We start from the raw sequence: 23,225 nt of genomic DNA on the forward strand, positions 1-23,225 counted from the left end.
CCCGTTAAGTATACCTATACCTATCACACTTATCCCGCTGCTCAAAATATTATGTGAGTGCGTTCGTATTGTAAAACGCGTGCATATTCCGAGTCGGAAATTCCAACAGTGCCAACACCGTTATGACCATGTTTGCTAAGCACCTACGCACAGGGCTGGATTGACCATGTCGGGGCCCTAAAGCAATGTAAATTCTCGGGGCCCCTTTTTGCCATTTGAAGATCATCAGCTCTTCTCAAGTTCAATCAAATTAGCTGACAACATGCGTCGAAAGGATGAAACATTTTCAATTTCTGTAGTGCGCGCGCGGGGAACCTAGCTGAATCGGGGCCACTAGACAGTTTCCTATTCTGCCTAATGGTAAATTCGGCCCTGCCAAGACTGCCCCATGACCAAGCACAACAGGCACGACTTTGCTTTCAATGCTTATTTATTTCTGTCAAACGGTAGAAGACGACGTTACAAAAGAGATTGTGAAATGGAGAGGCTAAAATGATACGACCTCAATCCAAACATAACACGAAGTCTTGTGTGGGAATCTGGTAAAAGCTTGTCATTCTATCGACTTGAGTACTAAGTTATAAGAATACGCATAAAGCGGATCCCAGGTTGTAAACGAACCCGCGTGGGAAGCCACGTGTTACTGTTTACATCGGATGCTAACAACTATAGTGTTTTGGGAACTTTCCGCGCTCCGATAATTGTCCGGTAATCGTGCGGCGGCATCCGGCCGGTCGCGATAAATAGCGGGTGCGTCGCCGAGACGTTCCGGTGGCTGGCTGCACACATAAACGCAATTACGAGATGGTCTTTAGTATCGTCTAGAAACACGTATTAAATGCACATTAAATGTCAGAGGAGCAGGCTCCGATGCCATGGATTTAAAGTCTTACACTTCTCACGCTCGTAAACTGGATGCTGGATGTAGGCGACATAAAATTACTTTTTATGCTCTAGTGCATAAAGTAAAATCTTCGTCTAAGACCAAGGCAATCAGGTGTAAACAGCCAGAAACAAAAAAGTTTCTATATTTAAATATTTTTTAAAAAATCGATCAAATAAATCAATAAAACTTAAAAAATTATAATCGGAGAGCGGAATTTTTATGGAATTTTTTGACCTGTCATAGTGACTTCTCTTATTGACTTCCGATATACATACATATATCGATACACAACATAGGTACTAAAGAAGATTAAAAGTAGAGGTAAACAATACGCGGCCTAAGTTAAAGAGCAAATCTCTTTCAATTAACTTTCGAGCAGTTGAAAATGTGAAATAGACATATGCAATGATAAATGAATGAATATCAATATCTATGTAATTTAATAATTTCAGTTCCGTTAGTTTCATATGGGCCCTGGGCAGGCATGGCAATGTCACATAAATTATCTAATTCAATTCAATTATTTTCCGGTTTTTAAATACATAGGTACTTTTTTTACAAGTACGAGATGAGTTTACGACAATCTAATTGAAAGTCTAATATATCGACATCATTTAGGTAGAGTCGATAACTGAGAAGTCACTATGAGAGGTCAAAAAATGCCATGAAAAATCCGCTCTCTGTTAATAATTATATAGCAATGCATGAAAAATAAAAGGTAAGTACCTAATAACTGAACACTTGTTTCCACTACCTATTGCTATATTTCATCTCGCAATCGAAGTGAAAAGCAGAGTGTAAACTCTAGCATTAAACCCATTTTCCACTCGTCGTGTCAATTCATTGTCTCGGGTAAAATGGCTCATTTTATGCTCTCGTTGTACAATCTACTATTTATCTAGTGCACAAAGTAAAATCAGTAAAACAGAATTACTCTGTAGTCAGCTCGTTACCTCTGTCATTAAATAAGTAACTTAAACCTAGCTTTATATCACCGTCAACAATCAACAATTAGCAGACCGATTTATTGTCACACTGAAGCGCAAAGTTGACACGAGCGTCAATAATTCGCTGCGGCCACGTGCGCGCGCGCCGCCTGCCGTGTTCATTACAGTAGCGTAAGTCGTAAGCGACCAATCCCAAAGTAAGCCAAGCGTGTATTATGGGTACCAGGTAAAAAACTAAGGCTCGAGAGCAGATATTCGTATTAAATACAATAGGTACATACATAATTACATAAGCATACATAAATAATTACAATTTACATAATAATAATTTACATGCACAGCATTAGATGTAAACAGATGCTACGACGACGATATCTCATTCACATCAGCTACGAATATTATTCAGTTCAGTTATAACATAAACGAGTATTCAGTCTCTAAGATCGTGGCCTTGTAACAAAGACCACCAATTTATGGTAATGCGCACATCATTTATTTAATCGATTTTACCATATATTTATGTATATTATGTATAATATACTTAGCAAATTTCTTTTTCATCAGTTAATTTTAAAAATTGGTGTACATGTAATTTTAGTACTAATTATATTGTAGACACTGAGAATGTTTTTATTCCCTGAATGTTATTATAAACAGATTAGGGAAAACTGATACATTGACGTCACTTTTAAGAGACCCACCCATGACCCATGAAGAACGCGTAACACGCGAATAAAAAAAAATGGTTGATAGGATACTTGAACGGTAATTTGCGGATGTGCTGTGGCAATTTATATCCAGTTAGTGCCCATTAACTCGTTGTCGATGTGCGACAACTGTGAATTCGTCAAATACCTAAATGCACGGCAAATTTGCTGGAATGTTCAGGTTTTCGCCGACCTTTCAATGTCATCCTCCTCCTCCAACATCCTAAATTCTAAATTTAGAACATACGTCAAAGCAAAATGTCAACTTTTATGGATAGACATTAAGGCCCACTTGCAGTAAACACATAAATCTCGAGTTAGCGTTAAGCTCAGTTTAGTAGTGTCAAATCGTATGGAACTGTCAAGCTTAATCCTGGATTAACTACTAAATCTAGATTTATTTTTCCTGCAAGACGGCCTAAGTTATAAATTCTAATCGAAATTTGACGTGGGTCTTACGAGACCATAACTTTTTAAACGCACCTAGTAAATTTATATTGACCAGGCGATCATAACTTTCCAGGTATTGGCAGCACTGGCGGCGCAGTCGATCAACATATCGGTGGGCTTCTGCCAGGGCTTCTCGGCAGTGCTGCTGCCCCAGTACGGTCTTGAACACCCCAACATCACTTTCGAGCAGAGCTCATGGATAGGTAAGTTCAGAAATAACAAAAACAACTCAAGTTACCTAATATACCATTAAACAAATCATGTCATCATCATTATCATATCAGCCGTAGGACGTCCACTATTGGACATAGGCCTTCCCCATAGAGACCTCCAGTTGTTTCGGTTGGAAGCGGCTTTAAAACATAACAAGACGGGAATAATTGCTAAGAAATTGACGCATTTTAGTGAAGTGTTGACCAGAATTGCAGCAGCTGTGGTAGGTTATACTGAAGAAACTTATAATTCTGTTTTGGAACAATCTATCCTCACGTATTTTCACGAACAAGCATAGTTTTCCTCCCGCATTATAGTGAATGAACTCGTTAGCTATGGATAGTGGGCGGCGATATTTTGGTACTGGTTTCAGTGCCAAATTTCCCTCGAGTGAAATAATAACAAACACATGCTCTGCTCAAAAACATGTGTGTTTATAGCGTGCTACCGGCAAACGGGCCTCACACGCCTGTTTTATATCAGAATTATCAAGTCCAATAATCATCAATGTGTTACATCTACACATCATAGTTCATAAAGCGTAATGAAAATTTATATGGAATATTCCAACGAACTATGATAGTACAGTACCTGCTTCTGTTAATTACAAATGGCTAACGGAAACGGGTGTTGCACATGTGATAATTGTTTAAAGTTAGTCTCTGTGTACCGTGTTTTAGTTCCAACTTGTTACACACAAACAGAAACAGCGCAATTCTCGACTGACATTATTCCTTATCAAATTACTTTCTCATTTATAACATTAAACAAGTGGAAAAATCAACGTTGACTGAGTAAACTTGATAGCGTTGTTTGGCCAGTTCTTGTACACAAATTATTTGCTGAGTATTTCCAATAAGACTTTATTTTGATCGAAGGGAAATTTGAACCTAATGCCTTTGAATTAGAACTTTTGCCTCCCCTTTATTTACAATGCATTCCTGCTGCCCTGATACCGCGGAGAGAGATAGCATAAGCGCTGCACCCTATTACTGATCACGCATAGTTGTGAATGATATTAAACAAGCGTACCGGACCGGGTGTGGCCTGTAATACGAGCAAAAAGTTAAAACACAGATCGTCCTCGTCAAACTAAACAACATTAGTTCAGCGACTTTTAAAAATAATAGAATTTTCCATTTTTCATACAAATTAATGCTTATCAATGTGTGTACGCCATCCTAGAACACATTTGACGTCGCCTGTCACACTACAAACATCAAGCATTTTGCTTTACATTGCTTCTTCGAATAAACTTAAAAGTAATTAAAAACTATTTTTTTTAAAGTCGCTGCACTAATGTTGTTCAGTTTGAGGAGCTATACTTGCTCATATTACAAGCCACACCCGGTATTATAAACGAACAAATGACAATATCAGACAGAGGGCAAAGGGTGATCAGTACCCTAATGAACAAATAAATTTATGTGTACGAGTATGTATGTTATGTCCAATATAATCGGACTATCAAAAAGTTTATTGCTCTTTCTCACTATAATAATTGGTCACCATCGCTAATCGATGATGTTTAAATACGTCAAATTATTGTTATTTTTATCATTTAATAACTTTCGATTGTTACAAATTGAATTTTGCACAACAACGCTCAAGGCAGTCCGCGGCGATGTCGCCACGAAATTGCTAGCGAAATGTTTAATTTGATTCACGTGAATACAATCGTGAGATGCTGTTGCTAGCTCCACTTTTATGGCAGGACGTCCTTCTATTATTATAGCGAGGTGTACTTAGTAGTAAAAATAAGTGTATTTATCTCAGAATCTCTATGATTGACGCTTCAGTAAGCACTTGTAACAAAATATATAAACAGCGACATTCGCGGCGAACAACTGACAAGTAACGTTTTGCAAGATAGCCTCGTTAGTTCCGTTTTTAACCACGTTCATTATGATCTTTGTCGCACTGTACTTTTTATGAGCTGCCGAACGCAAGTCTCCAATTGATACGCGATGAAACGGAACTCCTGATTCTAACGCCATCTAGCGACATTTCCCCTATCTAGAAATCCTCATTGAAAATGAATCTGGTTATCACAGCCATCCGATCAGTTGGTTATCCGGAACACCACATTGCGCTCCAAAACTCGAATAGCTGATGTTGAAAAAGCAACCGCCAAGCTTAAATGAGACTGGGCCGGGCATGTCTGCCGGAAGCACCCACAAAGATGGGCACACAAAGCCGCATGATGGGCACCGACGGCAACGCAGGCCGAGGCGGAGATGGTGGGGTGACCTGGACGCGGAAGCGTGTGAGTGGCTAAATATAGCTCTGGAAAGGGAGATGTGGAAGTCGAGAGGGGACACCTTTGCCCAGCAGTGGGACACAGTTATAGGGTATGGGCCTGTTTCACCATCCATTGATTACTTTTATTTGACGGATAGATGTGATGATGTCTCCGTCTATTCCAACAAAACAAACAGAGACGGTATCACATTTATCCGTCAAATAAATCAATGGATGGCGGTTAATATAATATTAGAGTTGCGCTCTAGAATCATTTTTATGCTGCCGAACTTTGCTATTGAACAATCAACCGTTGTCTGCAGCGAGTCTGGGCGTGATATCGAACCCGATCGGCGCGCTGCTGGGCGGAATGATGGTGGACGCGGTGGGGCGGCGGCTGCTGCTGCAGTCCATCGTGCTGCCCAACCTGCTGGGCTGGCTGGTCATCGCCTTCGCGGAGACCTACGTGTACCTCTGCGTCGGGCGGTTCATCACTGGGTTCACCATCGGTTAGTACTTGTAAACTTCATGTAATCACTGCTTGACAAGTTCTTTCGGTTTCGCGAGGATCATCTGCGTCCTCTAGCTCTTTAGTATCTCATTTATAGCGGCACTATGCAGTGATTTTGCTAAGCAGCTTCAGTTTAATACAGCTGCTGCGACTTCCAACGATGATAGCATTGACCTCCCCAGTTAATTACCATGTGCATGTTTTGGAGAGAATATGTGACCTGGACGCGGAACTGAGTGAGTGGCCAAATATAGCTCTGGATAGGGAGATGTGGAAGTCAAGAGGAGAGGCTTTTGCCCAGCAGTGGGACACAGTTATAGGCTAAATATAATAATAATAATAATGTGTGCATTGCATAATATTGCACCCTAATAGCATAAATGGAAAAATTTGAGTTGAGCGTCTATTGCAAAAGAAGAAAAGCTATTTTTTTTAATTATCAGCTGTTCCTATGTCAAACTTAGAGTACATGCAGCCATTTTTTTTTATTCGACTGGATGGCAAACGAGCAAGTGGATCTCCTGATGGTAAGAGATCACCACCGCCCATAAACATCTGCAAGACCAGGGGTATTGCAGACGCGTTGCCAACCTAGAGGCCTAAGATGGGATACCTCACGTGCCAGTAATTTCACCGGCTGACTTACTCTCCACGCCGCACAACATTGCAAGCACTGCTGCTTCACGGCAAGATTAGCGAGCAAGATGGTGGTAGCAATCCGGGCGGACCTTGCACAAGGTTCTACCACCTGCAAACGGACACCTGCACCTGCATTTACTAACGGGACTTTCTCAATTTCCAGGTATGTCAACAGTCTCCTACATCTACGTGGCGGAAATCACGACGCCGGAGAAGCGCGGCGTGCTGAGCGCGCTGGGCCCCGGCCTGGTCTCCACGGGCATCTTCGTGGTGTACTCGCTCGGCGCCTTCGTGCACTGGCGCAAGGTTGCGGCCATCTGCGCCGGCGTCTCCCTTCTCACGCCCTTCCTCATGTACTTTGTCCCCGAGTCCCCCCTCTGGCTCGCCTCCAAGGGACAAATGAAGGAGGCCTACAACTCCATGTTCTGGCTCAGACAGAACAACAGCACCGCCCAACAGGAGCTCATGGAATTCACGAAAGATAGAAAGACCGGAGAAAGTATGACCTTTAAACAAAAGCTCGGTCTTTTTAAGCGACGCAGCGTGCTCAAACCGTTCGCTCTTTTGATAGTCTTCTTCGTGTTCCAAGAGATGTCGGGAATCTACGTCATTTTGTACTACGCCGTTGATTTCTTCCATTCAGTTGACAAGACCGTCAACGGGTTCACGGCCTCTATAATAGTTGGGGGTGTTCGCGTGTTCATGGGAGCCGTGGGTGCTTGTCTGATCAACAGCTTCAGAAGGAAGACGTTGGCGGCAGCATCAGGTTTGCTTCTTGGTGCGGCGATGCTGGGTGCTGCGATATGCGACAGCGTCAACGGCCCACCGATGATAAAGCTGGCGTGTGTCTTACTACACGTATCCTTCAGTATGGTCGGCTTCCTTCAACTGCCGTGGATCATGTCAGGGGAGCTGTACCCTCAAGACATCAGGGGTGTCATGTCTGGGGCGACGGCGTGCTGTGCCTACGTCCTCATCTTCTTCAACATAAAGACGTATCCTCAGCTAGCGAACATTCTCACGAGCAACGGCACGTTGTACCTGTTTGCGTTCTGCGCTCTCTTAGGCGCTGCTTACTGCAAGCTCTTCCTTCCAGAAACGAAAGGGAAATCTCTGACTGAGATCATGAGACAATTCGACGAAGAGAAGAAGGATTGCGATCCTGAAATTGGCTATAATAAGCAATGCAGTATTGAACGGCGGCCGGTGGAGAGGCGGCACAGTGCGGGCGCGTCCGTATCTTTAGAAAAGAATAAAGATATATTTTCACCGAGCTGGATCAAAAAAGACGATGAGAAAGGTTCAGTTCACCACGAATAGAATATCAGCCAAGTACTATTCGTCTGATACTCGCCAATACCAAGTTACAAAAATTAGTTACCAATTTGTGAATAGTATAAATATATCGTTTTAAATGGATATGTGATCAGTATTATAGGTATTTCGAGTGACGTTAATTTAACATTCCATATTGTTACTGTTAGGTTTTATACTCGGTGACGATATTTAACTATTAAGAAATGTTTTTCTAGTTTTAAGTACAGAATGTTACCTACCAGTCCAGTTCAGCGCTGGTTGCGGCTTTATTTTTTAAGTAATTATTAAATTTGTACAAAGAGTTTATGTGAATAAATGAGATATGTTTTATAAATGCAGGGTAATTTGTTGCTCAGCTGCGAACGCGGAGGGTAATGGTTTTGTTTGGATATGTAGTGAGTTTACACTGTGATGAAATTTAGACATACACCAAATATAATTGTGTTGTTTTACTTTGTCGTTTAATTTTATTGCCCTCTCATCCTTATAAATATCACAAATAGATGATTATACAGGGAGTCTCTGACTCTGACCATGGGGCATTAAATCCATTAAATCCAAGCATTAAATCTACTCGCATAACTGAGCAGCTACTTTTCAAAACTATTATCATCATCATCATCATCCCAGCCTATATACGTCCCACTGCTGGGCACAGGCCTCCTCAGAACAAGAGGGCTTGGGCCACAGTTCCCACGCGGGCCCAGTGTGGATTGGGAACTTCACACGCACCATTGAATTGCTTCGCAGGTTTGTGCAGGTTTCACGATGTTTTCCTTCACCGCAAAGCTCGTGGTAAATTTGAAATGTAATTGCGCACATGAATTTGGAAAAACTCAGAGGTGCGAGCCGGGGTTTGAACCCACGACCCTCTGCTTGAGAGGCGATAGGTCAAACCACTAGGCCACCACGGCTACCTCAAACCTATGAATAATGTTAATTTCATTTTTATTCAAACAAATTAAATGTAATTTTCAATGTATGCGATACAATATACAATATTAAATTGACGGCACATTGATAAATGTTTGTCTTGGAGATGTCAAATAAATGCCAAAAAATATTTCAAGGCCCCCGCACCAAGAGACAGCGATAACACCGCCATGTCCGTTAGAGTCTAACGATCGTTAGACTGATTTAATAATTAAACTTTGAGGATCAATAAAATAAATGATCTAAATTTAAGTTTTATGAAAATGTTGCAAACCAAAAGTAGCTTAGTTATGTGAGTAGAAGGTAGTAGTAGTAGTAGTAGTAGTAGACAGGTCTGTTTGTAAATGCTGAAAGATCTTTATTTAAAGACGAGGTGAAGTACCTATTACAGAGAGAAACCAGAATTAAAATTATGAATTTATTGTATAGACCACGAGCTCATAAAATGATCTATAAGAAAAATGTTTCAACATGTGCATTGACATATACTATAACTTACCTGAGGACATAAAATTACTCGACGGCAATAGTTCTAAGTATAAATTGACTACCTGGCTCTTGAAACGTTGTTTTTACACCATCAAGAATTATTTAAATCGTGACTGACATTTTAATTTTTCAAATATTTGACTGTTATTGATTATGTTATTATTATTATATTGTAATTATTATTTTTTGGGATTTTTGACATTATTTTATTTTAATTGTATCACTCCGACAAATGTTTGCACGGCTGGTGCATGCAGGCTGAATACACTGGACATATTTAAAATTAACAATGTTACATCTGCACCACTGTATTCTGAGCAAATAAATTCTTTTAATCTTTGAATCAGCCCCATGGTCACAAACACCCTGTAATCCCTGTATCTTTAAAAATTCTTTAGAACAATTTAAATAATCAAGATGGTAGCGCCATCTATCGACGGTTGAGTTTACTACATAAGAACTTTAGCACTTGACACGAACCATTCTAAAAGTTAAAGCCTTCTAGTTTCGCGCGAAACTAGTAGATGGCGCTTTGAGTTCATTGGATCGTTTTATATCAAAACTCAGTAACTTGTGATTTGTAATCAGACCGCGATGAGACTAGGAATGTAACTGACAGTAACATGGGCAGGATGTACGCTATAAGCTATAAGTAAATTAGCTATGTGTCAAATAAACCTCATTAATCAGTCTACGCGTCTGTTCCAGACGAATTTTGGCGTGTTGCCTGTGCACAACGTCTTTGGTGGCTGACTAGACGGATGCGAGAGCGACATGTTCGCCCACAGGCCTGACAAGAGAAAAATAAACCTAACATGTCTGAACATGTTAATGTGGGCACTGACCTGGTCTGCGGGATGCCGTACTTGATGCCGACGCCGACGCGCGGCAGCGCCTTGATCACCTTCTTGACGGTCGCCTGGTCCGGGAACGCGAAGAATATCGACGCTGGAACACATGGACAGGTATATTTAATATTTATTTACACACTTACCTACATCTATCAGGCTTGACCTAATGCGACAGGGATGTTCTTATATAAATAACTTATTTGGGCTCCACAGAAAACCAGCGTTACTGCACATAATGTGCGGCAACACATGCTGAGTGGAGACCCTTTTTGGTATCCTGTCGTGTCGCCAAGTAACATAGTTTTAGTGCTAGTTTTATTCTTAGTTTTAGGTGGTACTTATGGAGCCAAAATAAATCTTTCTTTCTTTCTTTCTTATTTTAATAGATTATAATTTCCCTTCTTCCACGTAGTGCCACCAACTCTTTCCAACAGCGGCACGAGGAGGAATTGTCAATCCTCGTTGTACCACAATGATTGTTGCTCTACTAGCAATAAAGAAAACCTGAGGAGAAATTTTATTTCGTATGCCTAATACAGAAAAAACAACAGAATCATTATAAACGTGTACGTTTGCATGTGTGTGTGTGTTCTTGTAACATAATAGGTATCAAATAATGCCACCCATGTGAATTCACCTAGAACACGGTGAAAAATCTGTTTCCTCAGCAATTTTATTTAAAGCGGGTATGGAAAATGATTAATGAGAGGGCAGCTTTAGAGACCGTCCATTAATTAGGTAAGATTTTGGCAATTTTTCGAACGTCCCCCTCGCCCCTGGTGAGGTGTAGTAAGGTTTGACTCGAAAGTCCAAATTTCATAATCACACGCGTATTTTTAATATAAATACGTTAATCTGCGCTTGATTACGTGTAGGATTAATAGGAAGAAAATATGGCTATTTTTGAGGAAAATTAAACTTTCCTTGACTTAATCCATCTTTCATCGTAAGACGTAAGTTAAACTAATCGAGCGCCATGTAATGCAAGTTGCACGCTTTTTCTTGCAGGTCAACTAGGCTTTAATGGTATCGCGAACTTTTTAGACCCTACCAAAACATGTGTATGTAGATTAGTAAGCCCTTACTTCTGCTGGCGAGGAACATCTCGATCGCCACATTCTGCAGCAGGTAGCGCCGTGAAAAGATCGCGCGGATCTCGCTGAAGTACCACTTGCCGTGCAGGTGCTCGCAGTACTTCAACACCTGCAACAACAATACACAACAGTCAGTGCGTGAACAACAGCACACCTGATGTAAAATGCAGATGAGGTCAAAGGTGCATCTCACTGGTTCAGTCTATTCACTCTAACCTTTAAGAGCACTAAATTGTATTTATCCGGAAATACAGACGATGGGAGCGAATTCCATTCCCTTGCAGTTCGCATTAACTATGAAAGATGAAGCAAACCGCTTTGTGCGGGCCAATGGAACACTTAACTACATAAGGGTAAAGACGCTCCCACCGCCTGGAAGTCCGTTGGCAAAACACACGACAACAACAGCGACAAAAGCGTGAATAAATAAAGATCCGATAATCTTTTCCTTATAATTACAAATAGGAATGACGCCGTCGTTGCTTCATTCGGCACATTTTATACTAACAAATAACCAACGATTCCTATAATTAAGACATTGGGTTGCATAGATCCCTGGTATCATGTCGCCTTGTATACCTACAGCTTATTACAACTCACTTTGTCGTTCTCCATCTTTGTCTCACTAATCCAATTAGACAATGATATCAAAACGAGAAATAGCAAGTCGTTCTAGCCGACCGTGTCGTAAACGACAAGGCACGAGTCGTAAAGAGTTCGTTAGTCGGTAATTTATGTGAACAACGGCGCGGCTTGAGCAAGACGAGCGATCGCCATCAAACGCTTTAATGTCTTTGTCGAGGGCTGTCGTCTATTTGTACCTGTTTGACATGGTCGCTCGTCCATACAAATAGTCGTAGTACAACACGTATCTAACACAGCGCAGTTTGAATACTCTCTGTACTGTAAGCAAGCACAAGGATTTGTTGAAGAACATTCAGGCAGTGCACAGACACCTGCATTAATATCTGGCACAGCGGAGCGTGTTAAAATATCTGACGTGTCCTACCGGCTTTAGGAATTAGCCTTATTGTATCGCTTTGTTGTGCTAGATATTGGTTACCGGTCAAATTATGCAGTGCTATAATAGAAAGACCATGGCAAGAAATTTAAACAGCGAATTATAAAAGTCCTAGCGCCTAGCAAACATCTACTTATGTAAATACTAATCTAAAATCAAATTAGCATTGAAATGCAGCCCAAGACAATGTGAACAGTATAATTTATTGAACGCATAATACAGATTGATGTTTATTTGTAACGCGTGTCCAAATATCTTATTATTTAGATACTGAACAAACTACTATAAATGACCTCACAATACATTTCGCCAGTGTAACGAGACCAATCAGTTGTTACACAATACAATTATAAAACAAAGATCTATTCTCTCCACCCCAATCAGCAGGCATCTAATCGGATCGCGTGGGCCGGGACAATGCAAATGCACCCACTAATGCACCCGGCTATTGTCGGCGCAAAGCGTTACTGATTGACGATGCGATTGAGCAAATGAGCATTGAGCACGCACTAGTATAGTTTTGGCAGTGACTGTGCGAAACTCATTCATCGCTTCGGGAGAGAGACGCAAGTGGCACGCGCGATTGGCATCGCAAGTAAAAAGTTTGGCAAAGCAAGTACGATTCGTCAGTAGAGCGTGTGTGATCTGGTTACGATTAATCACATGCAGAATTAATTCAGCTTTCATGACTCATATCAAACTATCAGCAAATTCGTTGAGGGCTTTTCGTGTCTTAACATAAGGCGAGACAGAACGATTTTTTTTTGTGTAAGAGGGGAAAACAATGCTCTTTGAGAGACTGACAAGCAAGCTCGTTTTTTAAGGATCTCTAAGTTGTATCGCTCCGGGAATGTTGTCCCAGGAAGCTGGTTCCACATTTTTGTCGTGCGTGATAGTAGGTCTAATTCCATAATATAGCATGAACTAGCAAACTATTGTTATTCAATGTGTACCGTGCAAAAATAAGATTCATATGAATCATTGAATTAGGTGCCAGGAAAACTTTGTTTTCGGTATTAAAATTCTCTTAAATTATGGCCCCTTCCCAGCGCCTACCAGGCCCCCATAGACGCGTCGGAGTATAAACGTCCTGTCCAATTGTAATGCAATTTGTCAAGTCCCTCGCACCCTCGAGCATTGCCCGCTCATCTCGCTGGTGCCCTAATACAAGTGTTGTTTGTTTGTGAGTGGAAAACTATAAAGGGAACGTAAATAATGGGGGGACTCATTTTGAAAAGCATTAAAAGTGAATATCACCAAAATGAGCCAGGGTTTACGCCCACATTTACGTCGCCGTCGATTCTCCAAAAAATTTTGAAACATGATAATGCAAATTATCTACGTAAAAGTGTGCTATGTGTTGTTCTTAGAACCTTTGCCTAAGAAAAACAGCTTCTCGCTGACGATAATTGAATTTTACTCATGAGTAGGTTCTTCTAGCGTGCTTGGACTGAATGAGTACTAAGTAGGATAACTATTCATAGCTGCAAGTTACTCCACATATTACTGTTTGTTGTTTCTTAAGTAAGATTAAGTAGGTTCAGTTCTGTCTGATGGGCCCAAAGAAAGACCAGCGCCTTCGGTAAGGGCAGTATTTCACTAATTTGGGACCATTTCATGACCGTAATACCTATCTACGTATTTTTTTTCTTGAATGTCACTAGTAAATGTTTTTTTTCGTTCTTCTTTGCACACTTTATTTTCGTTTACCTGGTTAACCTAGAACAATGATACTGTCAACCCTAATTTATTTATGTATTCTCCTTCTATTTGGTCTTAAGTTTTCCCTTTCCTTGTCAAAGGCCTACCTAATACGAAAAACGTTTCTCAAGTTTCAAAAATTATGAAAGTAGCCAACATTGTTGTCACCCCACTTGACAGTGCGTTAATAATCCCTCTTAGCCATGCATTGCGCCGCGGCCACGTGCGGCCGGCAAACAAGCAGTCGAGCCCACGACAGATAAACCACGGACAGAGCAGGACTCATGCGGGAGACTTATAACGATGGATCGTCCTCAAAAGACAGATATATTTTCTGTTGGTATTGTCAGTGCATATTATGTTTTTGCACGACCGGATGGCCAAGTGGTTAGAGAACCGACTACGAAGCTTGAGGTTCCGGGCTCGAATCCCGGCCGGGGCAGATATTTGTATGAATAATACGAATGTTCGTTCTCGGGTCTTGGATGTTTAATATGTATTGAAGTATGTATTTATCTATATAAGTTATGTCTATCCGTTGCCTAGTGTCCATAGTACAAAGCTTTGCTTAGTTTGGGACTAGGTCATTTGGCGTCAAGTGTCCCATGATATTTAAAAAACATTTTTTAATTAGATTCTGTAAACTTTACGCTAAAATTTGTGATCGAGACTGCATTTAGATACTAAAACTTCATTTCTCGGTGTAAAATGCATCTTTTATAAACGCTACCAGTTTTGGGTGTGCTCAGTGTCTGATGAGTCTCATTTCCAAAATATTGTCCGTTTTGTTGATTGTTATAAAACCTACATTAAAATCGGATGTAACGAAGACATTAACGACCGAGAGTACCAGGAGATTATGAATAGTCGGCGGTTAGGAAACACGCATTAGCGCGCTAACGGCGGCCGGTCACGCCATGCGCGGGAGCATGCGAATGCAACACGTGCTCTGCTCTGATTTATCATCGGTATTAGGAGGTTTGATGAATGGTTGCGATATCTAATGGATTTGCAGCAGTGTTTTGTGTGGTGATACATGATCATAGAATAATTACGTAAATGTTTTGTATAACCGTAGCAGCCTAAATAGTGGTTTCAGGGCTTTTCATGTAGAGGAACGTACGTAAGGTACGTATTTTTAGGATTCCGTATCTCAAAGGGAAAAAACGGAACCTTTATAGGATCACTTTGTTGTCCGTCTGTCTGTTTGTCAAGACCTTTTTTCTCAGGAAGGTATCAAGCTGAAATTCATATCAAGTACTTGGTACGAAGCAACGTCCTAGATAGAGCACAGATAAAGGGAAAATTCCGAAAAGGATAAATTTTTAGTTACATCTTATGATAAAAATATTTGTACGGAACTCTCGGTGCGCGAGTCCGACTTGCACTTGGCCGGTTTTTTTGTGTTTTTAATGTATTTTTTGTGTTTTATTTTGTATAATTTGAATTTGACAGCGCATTGGTTTTACTGTAATGCTGTATTTTTTTATTGGTAAATAAATAAATAATTTTCCACCACGAGCTTTACGGTGAAGAAATGTATCGTGAGGAAAGCTGCGCACACATGCGAAGCGCCGCCGCACTGGGCCTGCATCACAGAATAGATAATAGTAGGTACAAGTACCTGCGTGGAAACTGCAGCCTAAGTATAACGAGAAGGGACAAAGTCACATCAATTCTAGAAGGAAATACAACAGAGAACATTTTCATTTCTTATCAATAGTCATGTGCCACGCCACCATAGTTCAAAAACCGTTGTTTTTACAATACTGTTATAAAATACAACTCTATAAGGACCCCTAAAGAATGGAATGTATTTCTTTATTAAAATCGGTGCCGCACCACTGACTCCCATAGAGTCGCGACGCGAGTGTCCACAGGCAGTGAAGATTGTTCACCATCAGGTGTACCGCATGCCCGTTTGTCCTTTGTGCGATAAATAACATACAATAACCCCCCGCGGTGATCTGCGACCCCCTTTTTAAAACACGCTCTGCTAACATGAGGACCAGGCTCGCAGAAACAATGAGGACAAAACCTCCGCGCTGAAGGCCAGCCGGGTCTTGTCAACGCTGGTGATGCTATCAGGCACCGTAAATAAGGCAAGTGACGGAGACAAGTTCGCCCATTACGGCGCAGGGCGACACCGAGAAGGGCAAAAAAAACAGCGACCAACTGCCGTAGCGATAGCAGGTGGCGGGCTCCGTACCTGCTCGCAACGGATAGTAAAGTTTTTATAAGCGCTTATTAATTAGACTGTAATAAATGCCGGGGTGGTTAGTATTTATTTACGCTTCAAACGTTTGCGAGTAATTGATTGGTTTGGGCGTTATTTGCGTAGGTCTGTATCAATTATACAATAAAATTATCCTTGCTTTTCGATATCAGCCGTGCACCACAGCTACGTCCGTGGAAGCATAATATGCTAGTATATAAGTATGTATAGACCCCCCTCGTACTTTTCCCCATAAAATAATACATGTCTACTTATGACACAAAGGGCCACGTCACAAACTCAAAATGATTTTCGTCTGCTCTACATAAAGTCATTATCAAAAACACAATAATTAAAAACTGTTATCTTGAACACTCACACATGCATGACACATTTTTCTAGACCCACTAGTCATGCAATTTGTCTTTTTTTGGAAACTCATTGTACTGAATTGTGGTGCTCAATAGAATATTCGTACTTAAATTGTATCTTTTCTGTTATCTTTTGTTTTTTACATTTGATTTTTTTTAAACTCGAATAATTTTGCGTACAGTCCTTTGGATACAAATTGTCACCTTCGCGTGCCCCAGAAAAAGCAATAAAAATATATAATATGTGCGCTATATGTGCTCGGAGTGCTCGTTGCTCGATGCTGCGGACGGTACGAGTGGTAGGGTTAGCATGCGGCTAGCTCCTATAAGGAATTTTGGTAAACTCAGTTCATTTTTGATCGGGAATAAGTAGCTAATTGGTTTCTATTTGGACATTGAAATATACGGCGAGTACAGAAAATACTTTTGAAGAAAAAACCCGAACGTGAGTAAAATTTACATTTTCCTGCGGGGTGATTTTCTAGAACGTAAGCTTTCTATCGAAATAATACGATGCGCAAAGTCGAAGTGAGAACAATTTATATATTAAATTAAATCAAAGAGGTCTTTTTTTTGTTATGAGAGGGAGGAAAACGAGTGCTCATTTAATGGGAAATGATCACCACCACCTAAGAGCACTATGAAATGAATGAGTCAAGAGGAGCCATGTTCGCTGCCGGCTTTTTAAAGACTAAGTATATTTAGGGGCTGTTTTAACACCCGTGTTTAACACCCATTGATTATTTTTAACTGACGGATTCATGTGATGCCGTCTCCGTCTATTCGAATAAAACAAACAGTGACGGCGTCACATTCACCTATCAAATAAAATTAATCAATGGGTGGTGAAACAGCCTCTTAATATAGTGATATTAAAAAAGTTAGAAAAATATAAAAAGAAATATCCAAAATCTTAATTATGTTCACAATGTATTATGTCCAGAATGAAAATAAAATATATGGTGAACTCACTCGATCGTCAGCGCTCGGCCGTTTAACAATACGGCCACAGATTCGACAATAATAATGGATTTTTCCAGCTAGTGGAGAATTTTCAAAATTACCGACCACTGAGGGTTGTCAACGTAAAAGACACGGCAGGTCTGCAGATCACGCCACCTCTATCTAATATATAAAATTGTCGGGTCACAATGTTTGTGACCAAACTCCTCCAAAACGGCTTGACCGATTTTTACGATTTTTTTTGTGTATATTCGGTAGGTCTGCGAATAGGACGTAAACTATTCTTCATACTTCTGCGCGGACGGAGTTGCGGGCAACAGCTAGTATTCTATAATAGTTTAAGTGTCACCGCACAGTGTCATGTCACACACCTAATTGATATCAGTTATCGCAGCGTTAAGGGAAGGTGTTGAATTAATAACATTTATCGTGTTCGTAGTCCCGACGTATACATATTTATAATACCCTATTTGAACCCTATTAAAGGTTCTTTGAATTAAGGGAGGCGAGGGATTAAAAATGACCATAGATTATTGATAAAAGCAGCCGTGTGGCGGTGATAAAGTGCATCGCGTTATGTGTTAATTAATTATAAGTTTATAAAGTTTTACTTAAACCACACGTACCTGATTAAAAACGTGAATTACTACAAGCCATGAATTAGTAACTATCGAATGAAGATCCAAATGTCAGACTCCAGTTAATAGGTTGTGGTCGCATTTGACCTTTAGATTCTGAATCTTTAATCAAACTTGCCTATATTTTTGTAAAAATGTGGATACTTGTTTTTTACCTAGCCTGTAGTAGTGTCCCACTGCTGGACAGAAGCTTCTCCCCTGGACTTTCAACTCGCTCTGTCTATGCACTATATACATGTTGTTCTTGATTTCTGTTAACTTTGACAGACGGCTCTGCAGGGCTACTACGAAACTCGAAACTCGAAGTTCGTGTCGTGCGGCCCCTTTGACACTTATACTATTTAATACGAGGGGGGGGGGGGCAGGTTTAATTAATTAATTGGTCTAATTAAGATTGGTTTTTTGGAATCTTTTTGTATTTTTTATTTCAATTCCAAATTTTTACTTTTACGGTCACCCGTAGAACCATCTATATTTACAATCTATATATTGCATCTATATTTCAGTTTGTATTTTCAATTGTTACTCTGTCTAAAGGTAATTTAAAGTGCACGCGTTTTATTTATGAGGGTGCGCGCGCGCTTCCCCGAACGGCCGGGACACTTGAGCCGGGATCAACTTGCTTTATCGCTCAGGATCATCATCGTCATGCTCGTATCAGGTAAATCATTCCATTCCAGCTCATTCTGTAAGTACGGGTTGAAACTAAAATCATGATCCAAAATTAGCGTTTCAAGCTCAATAGGAGCATTCTTAGCTGAGCGGGGGTAGGGAAAAGAAGCGTTTCTATTGGTTGATGACATGACATGACTGACAACACATTCCCCGCACTGCATCCACACATCTTTGGAGGAAACTTAGCCTACAGGTCCGCACAAAACAGGTCAGCGGGTTGGGTTGGTGCTATTTTTTCTAACATATAAAATTCTCGTGTCAAAATGTTTGTGAGCAAACTCCTCCGAAACGGCTAGACCGATTTTTATGATAGGTCTGAGAATAGGAAGTAACCTATTTTTCATACGCGGGCGGAGTCGCGGGCAACAGCTAGTATTATTAGATAGCTAAAATAACTCTAAAGACAGCTTGAGACGTCACAACTAATTATGACATGGTTGATCACGCGCTGCAACAAAATCAAAAACAATACGGCGAGAATTAAACGTCGTGCGCGCGCCGAACAAAGACGGATTTAAACGCGTTTAGAGATGCGCACACGCAAATGAAGCTAATTCAGGAGCGGGAGGAAGCCCTAATTAAAAGCCCATACATCAGCGGCGCAGGCGCCGGGTGCCATCCATTCTCATTAATAGTTACAAAAAAGAAAATGCTCGAGTTTAAGAATACCAGAAATAATAGCAGAGAGGAATAGAAACGTTACGCGAGTTGAAAGCCGCGAGTTTGTGGCCAAAAAGCCATGTATTTGTTTTCCCAATTTAGTCTTAGGTAACGAAGTTAACTGCTCAAGGACATGGGTTGTGGTCGTTCATTGTGGCGTTCTAAGAGGGACGCCCACGTTCAACAGCGGACGTCCTACGGCTTATAATGATGATGGTGGTGGTTCAAAAAGGATTACATTTAAAGGGGTTAGTACATTAATGAGATTAGGTTCGCAAAGGTGGTGTTTAAATGTTTAAATATGTATTCAAGTATGTATTTATCTATAGGTATTTAAATAAAGATTATTAACTAAGTAATTATAAAATTTTGTAATGTTATTCTGATTTATAATAAGCAGTTTTTTTTATATAAGTTCGTTTATCCGTTGCCTAGTATCCATGCAGGCAGGTGGTATTAGTGCAGGTGGTAGGACCTTGTGCAAGGTCCGCCCGGATTGCTACCACCATCTTGCTCGCTAATCCTGCGGTGAAGCAGCAGTGCTTGCACTGTTGTGTTTCGGCGTGGCGAGTAAGACAGCCGGTGAAATTACTGGCACTTGAGGTATCCCATCTTAGGCCTCTTGGTTGGCTGGTGTTGCAGATGTTTATTGGCGGTGGTGATCTCTTACCATCAGGAGACCCACTTGCTCGTTTGCCATCCAGTCGAATAAAAAAAACCATAGTACAAGCTTTGCTTAGTTTGGGACTAGGTTAATTGGTCTCAAGTGTCCCATGATATTTATTTATTTATAAGGTTCGCAAAGGTGGTTGCAAAAAGGCGTAGATCATCCGTTACATCATGGATCCATCCATCCATCCATCATCGCATCGCATCGTAATATCGCAAATGCTGACAGAGTCTAGTGGCGGTTGGCTGTTTGTAATTTCTCCTTTGTCAGTTTAATGTTAGTAAGCAAATTTTGAAAGTTAGAGCAGCGGACAATAATGTATTTTCATACATTCTTTATGGCCTAGGCCAAGATGTTATGTAGGGACCCATAAATGAGAAACTTCATGTCTCCATTTCGTGACATTAACGCATACATTTCCGAGCATGTTTGAGAAAAATCCCTTTTGTTCACAAAATACATAACCAATAACGCCTTATTCAATGTATTTATCGAGATGTCGCCAAACGTATTAGCATCGAGTTGGATTCCCGCGCCGCGGTGCACGTGGTAGCGTCGCACGCGCACTTTATCATGCCGAATGGTTAATAAATCCCCCGTCATCGCAGCCTATTCCCGGAGTCGTCCGCTTTTTTTTTCCATCGCCTTTTTTCCTTCACCTTTCGTCAATAAATTCAGCGTCCAAAAACGTACGAGTTGCATACCGGAATTATCACTGTGTTTGTTAGAAATTCCAATTATTTCTGATTTTAGTCTAACACGATAATAGTAGAGCTCATAAATTTGTTTCGTAAGTTTGTAAATAGTTGATAGAAATAATCAAAAAATTGTGATATAAAGGCAACTTCTCATCATTCATTCAAATCAGAGGCAAAGGGGACGGTTAAAAATTGCACCCTCATTTTCGTTGGTAATTTGAGTTACTGATTTTAAAAATAAACTTGATATTGCTTAACAAAGATAGAACATATGCAACCACTTGCAGGTAATGTAAGTTTGGTAAGCTATAATTGGTAAAACAGGATTTTTTGCGATACAAAGAGTTTAATTTTCCTTGGAGTACCCGTAAACTTATTATTGGTTATTATACTTAGTACAATAGCAATGAGGTAGAGCGAATAGACGTCAACATTGTCAACAGGCCTAAGAAACCCAAATAGTGATTTACGAGCGCTCCCGACGTTAGTGGTGCGCGAGATTAAGTGATAATCCTTGCTAATAGCGATAAATGTTCAGCTGACACTTCGAGAACTCCGAGATGCAACGAGATTTATAAGTGAGATTTGAGTTCTGGCGACAGGTTACGGATAATTATTTCCGGCTATCCGTAAGTAATACTTTCTATCCTTAAATTTTATTTATGATTTTGTTTAGTTTTTTCTGTCCAATATGCAGCTGGGTTGGACGCCTGATGCAAAGCAATAGCTATTACACATGTAAAGCCAGGTAGGTACAGGCGAGCTCAAACGTAGTTGAACTTAGTACTTTGTCCCAGTCGCTATTTTCAAACTGTCTTTGTACTGTTTTGGTTAATGGAGCCTTCGTCATTCGTTTGACACGTGTCTTTACTTTTTGTAGAAGTATGACTGTCTGTCAAGTAAGGTCAGCTTGACAGTTACCGATTCACTACGAGGCAATGGACCCTGCTACTCTTGTTTATGTGACAAAGGTAGAATAGTCACTTTTGAGCTTGATTGGATATTAAAGATACACCGCCTTTGAAAATGGAACAGGTTGATTGTGCAAAGATCCCTAATTGAACTTGCATCGCAATCTTCTAAGAAACAAATAAGGCGCGTGCCTCAAGAACGTCCCTTTAATCTAATTTAATTCCACCCAGACAGTACTCCGTCTCCTAATGGAATCGTCCACGAAGCGGAGCCGAGCAAAACGAGCAAGTGGCGGTGCGCGGGCGTCGCGTTCGATTATGCCGCGAGCGAGCGTGAAATGCGACGCACGTGCGCTCCGGTAGCGCCATCTGTGCTCGGTTATAGGAACAGGAAGCTGAGATTTGAAAAAAGTATAAATATATTTTTCTGTGTAAAGCCAGCCGCAAGAGACGCTGGAGATATGAGGGTAAATGCCTTTGTAGCCTCCAAGACTGTCTTGCTTACAATAGCTTAATTTAGTCGTTAAATCAGAGGCCTTATCGTTTAACGCGCTCTGAATCACAATCGTTTCCACTACTTCTTTCTGTCACTAAGTGTAAGATGGGAGAAGAAAGAGACGGTGAATGCGATCGCGTGCGCCGTAGCGTTATACAATACCGCCACGGTTACACTTATACAAGGTGCGACCACACCGCTGCTTAAAAAACGGTGACGGTACGGAATCGCAGTGACGCATCGTATGCGCACCGTTTTTATTCCATGGTCTCCACATCGCTGCTTCAGTAAAATACGCAAACGGTGCGGAATCGCAGTTACGTGCCGTCAAGACAGCAGGGCTACTACGAAACTCGAAACTCCAAGTTCGTGTCGTGCGGTCCCTCTGACACTTATACTATTTAATACGAGAGCGAGAGGGACGGTACGATACGAACTTCAAGGTTCGAGTTTCGTAGTAGCCCTGCTGGACTTTACCGCATACTCTCCAACAAAAGTCGTGACGTTTACGGCAAGTCACTGCGATTCCGCACCGTCTGCGTATTTTAAGCAGCGGGTGGAAGGCACGCAATGCGATAAAAACTGTCCGTATACGATGCGTCACTGATTCCGTACCATCACCGTTTTTTGTGTGGCCGCTCCTTTACTTGGCACTGCTAAACTGTGTCTAAATAAACACATTATTTTTAGAAAACTCCTTAAAAAAGTAATCAGAAGCGATAAAATACGGAAATATTAGCCAGCTACAACGGCTAACCGCTGTCCAACCGTTGGTAGGCATAGTTTATGAATCGGTTTTCTATTAGCCTCGTTAAAGGTGCGATAAGGTACCAGGGTGACAAGAACACGCGGAGATAAGGCCGTGTTCCTCTCAGGTTTACTGCTCGTTATCTGAGCCGATAGCGGGCAGTTCCGACACGCGTCGCAG

The 23,225-nt window shown here is 40.9% G+C and overlaps 2 protein-coding genes across 4 annotated transcripts in view; one reads left to right on the forward strand and one right to left on the reverse strand.

Moving 5' to 3' along the window:
• Positions 1–8,363, forward strand: part of LOC141435475 (trehalose transporter 1-like protein) — a 51,320-nt gene extending 42,957 nt beyond the window's left edge. For all 3 annotated transcript variants that reach the window (XM_074098163.1, XM_074098164.1, XM_074098165.1), the window contains exons 3-5: positions 3,064–3,193; positions 5,768–5,953; positions 6,758–8,363. In XM_074098163.1, coding sequence (XP_073954264.1) covers positions 3,064–3,193; positions 5,768–5,953; positions 6,758–7,914 — 1,473 coding nt within the window. In that variant the 3' untranslated portion in view covers positions 7,915–8,363. The remainder of the gene's footprint in view (positions 1–3,063; positions 3,194–5,767; positions 5,954–6,757) is intronic.
• Positions 1–23,225, reverse strand: part of rg (A kinase anchor protein rugose) — a 446,901-nt gene that overhangs the window by 63,217 nt on the left and 360,459 nt on the right. Inside the window, exons 41-42 of the mRNA XM_074098176.1 lie at positions 11,270–11,387; positions 10,179–10,281 (exon numbers count right to left, since the gene is read on the reverse strand). Of these exons, the coding sequence (XP_073954277.1) occupies positions 10,179–10,281; positions 11,270–11,387 (221 nt within the window). The remainder of the gene's footprint in view (positions 1–10,178; positions 10,282–11,269; positions 11,388–23,225) is intronic.

Source organism: Choristoneura fumiferana, chromosome 15 (assembly GCF_025370935.1).
Source record: "Choristoneura fumiferana chromosome 15, NRCan_CFum_1, whole genome shotgun sequence".
Classification (NCBI taxonomy): Eukaryota; Metazoa; Arthropoda; class Insecta; order Lepidoptera; family Tortricidae; genus Choristoneura; species Choristoneura fumiferana.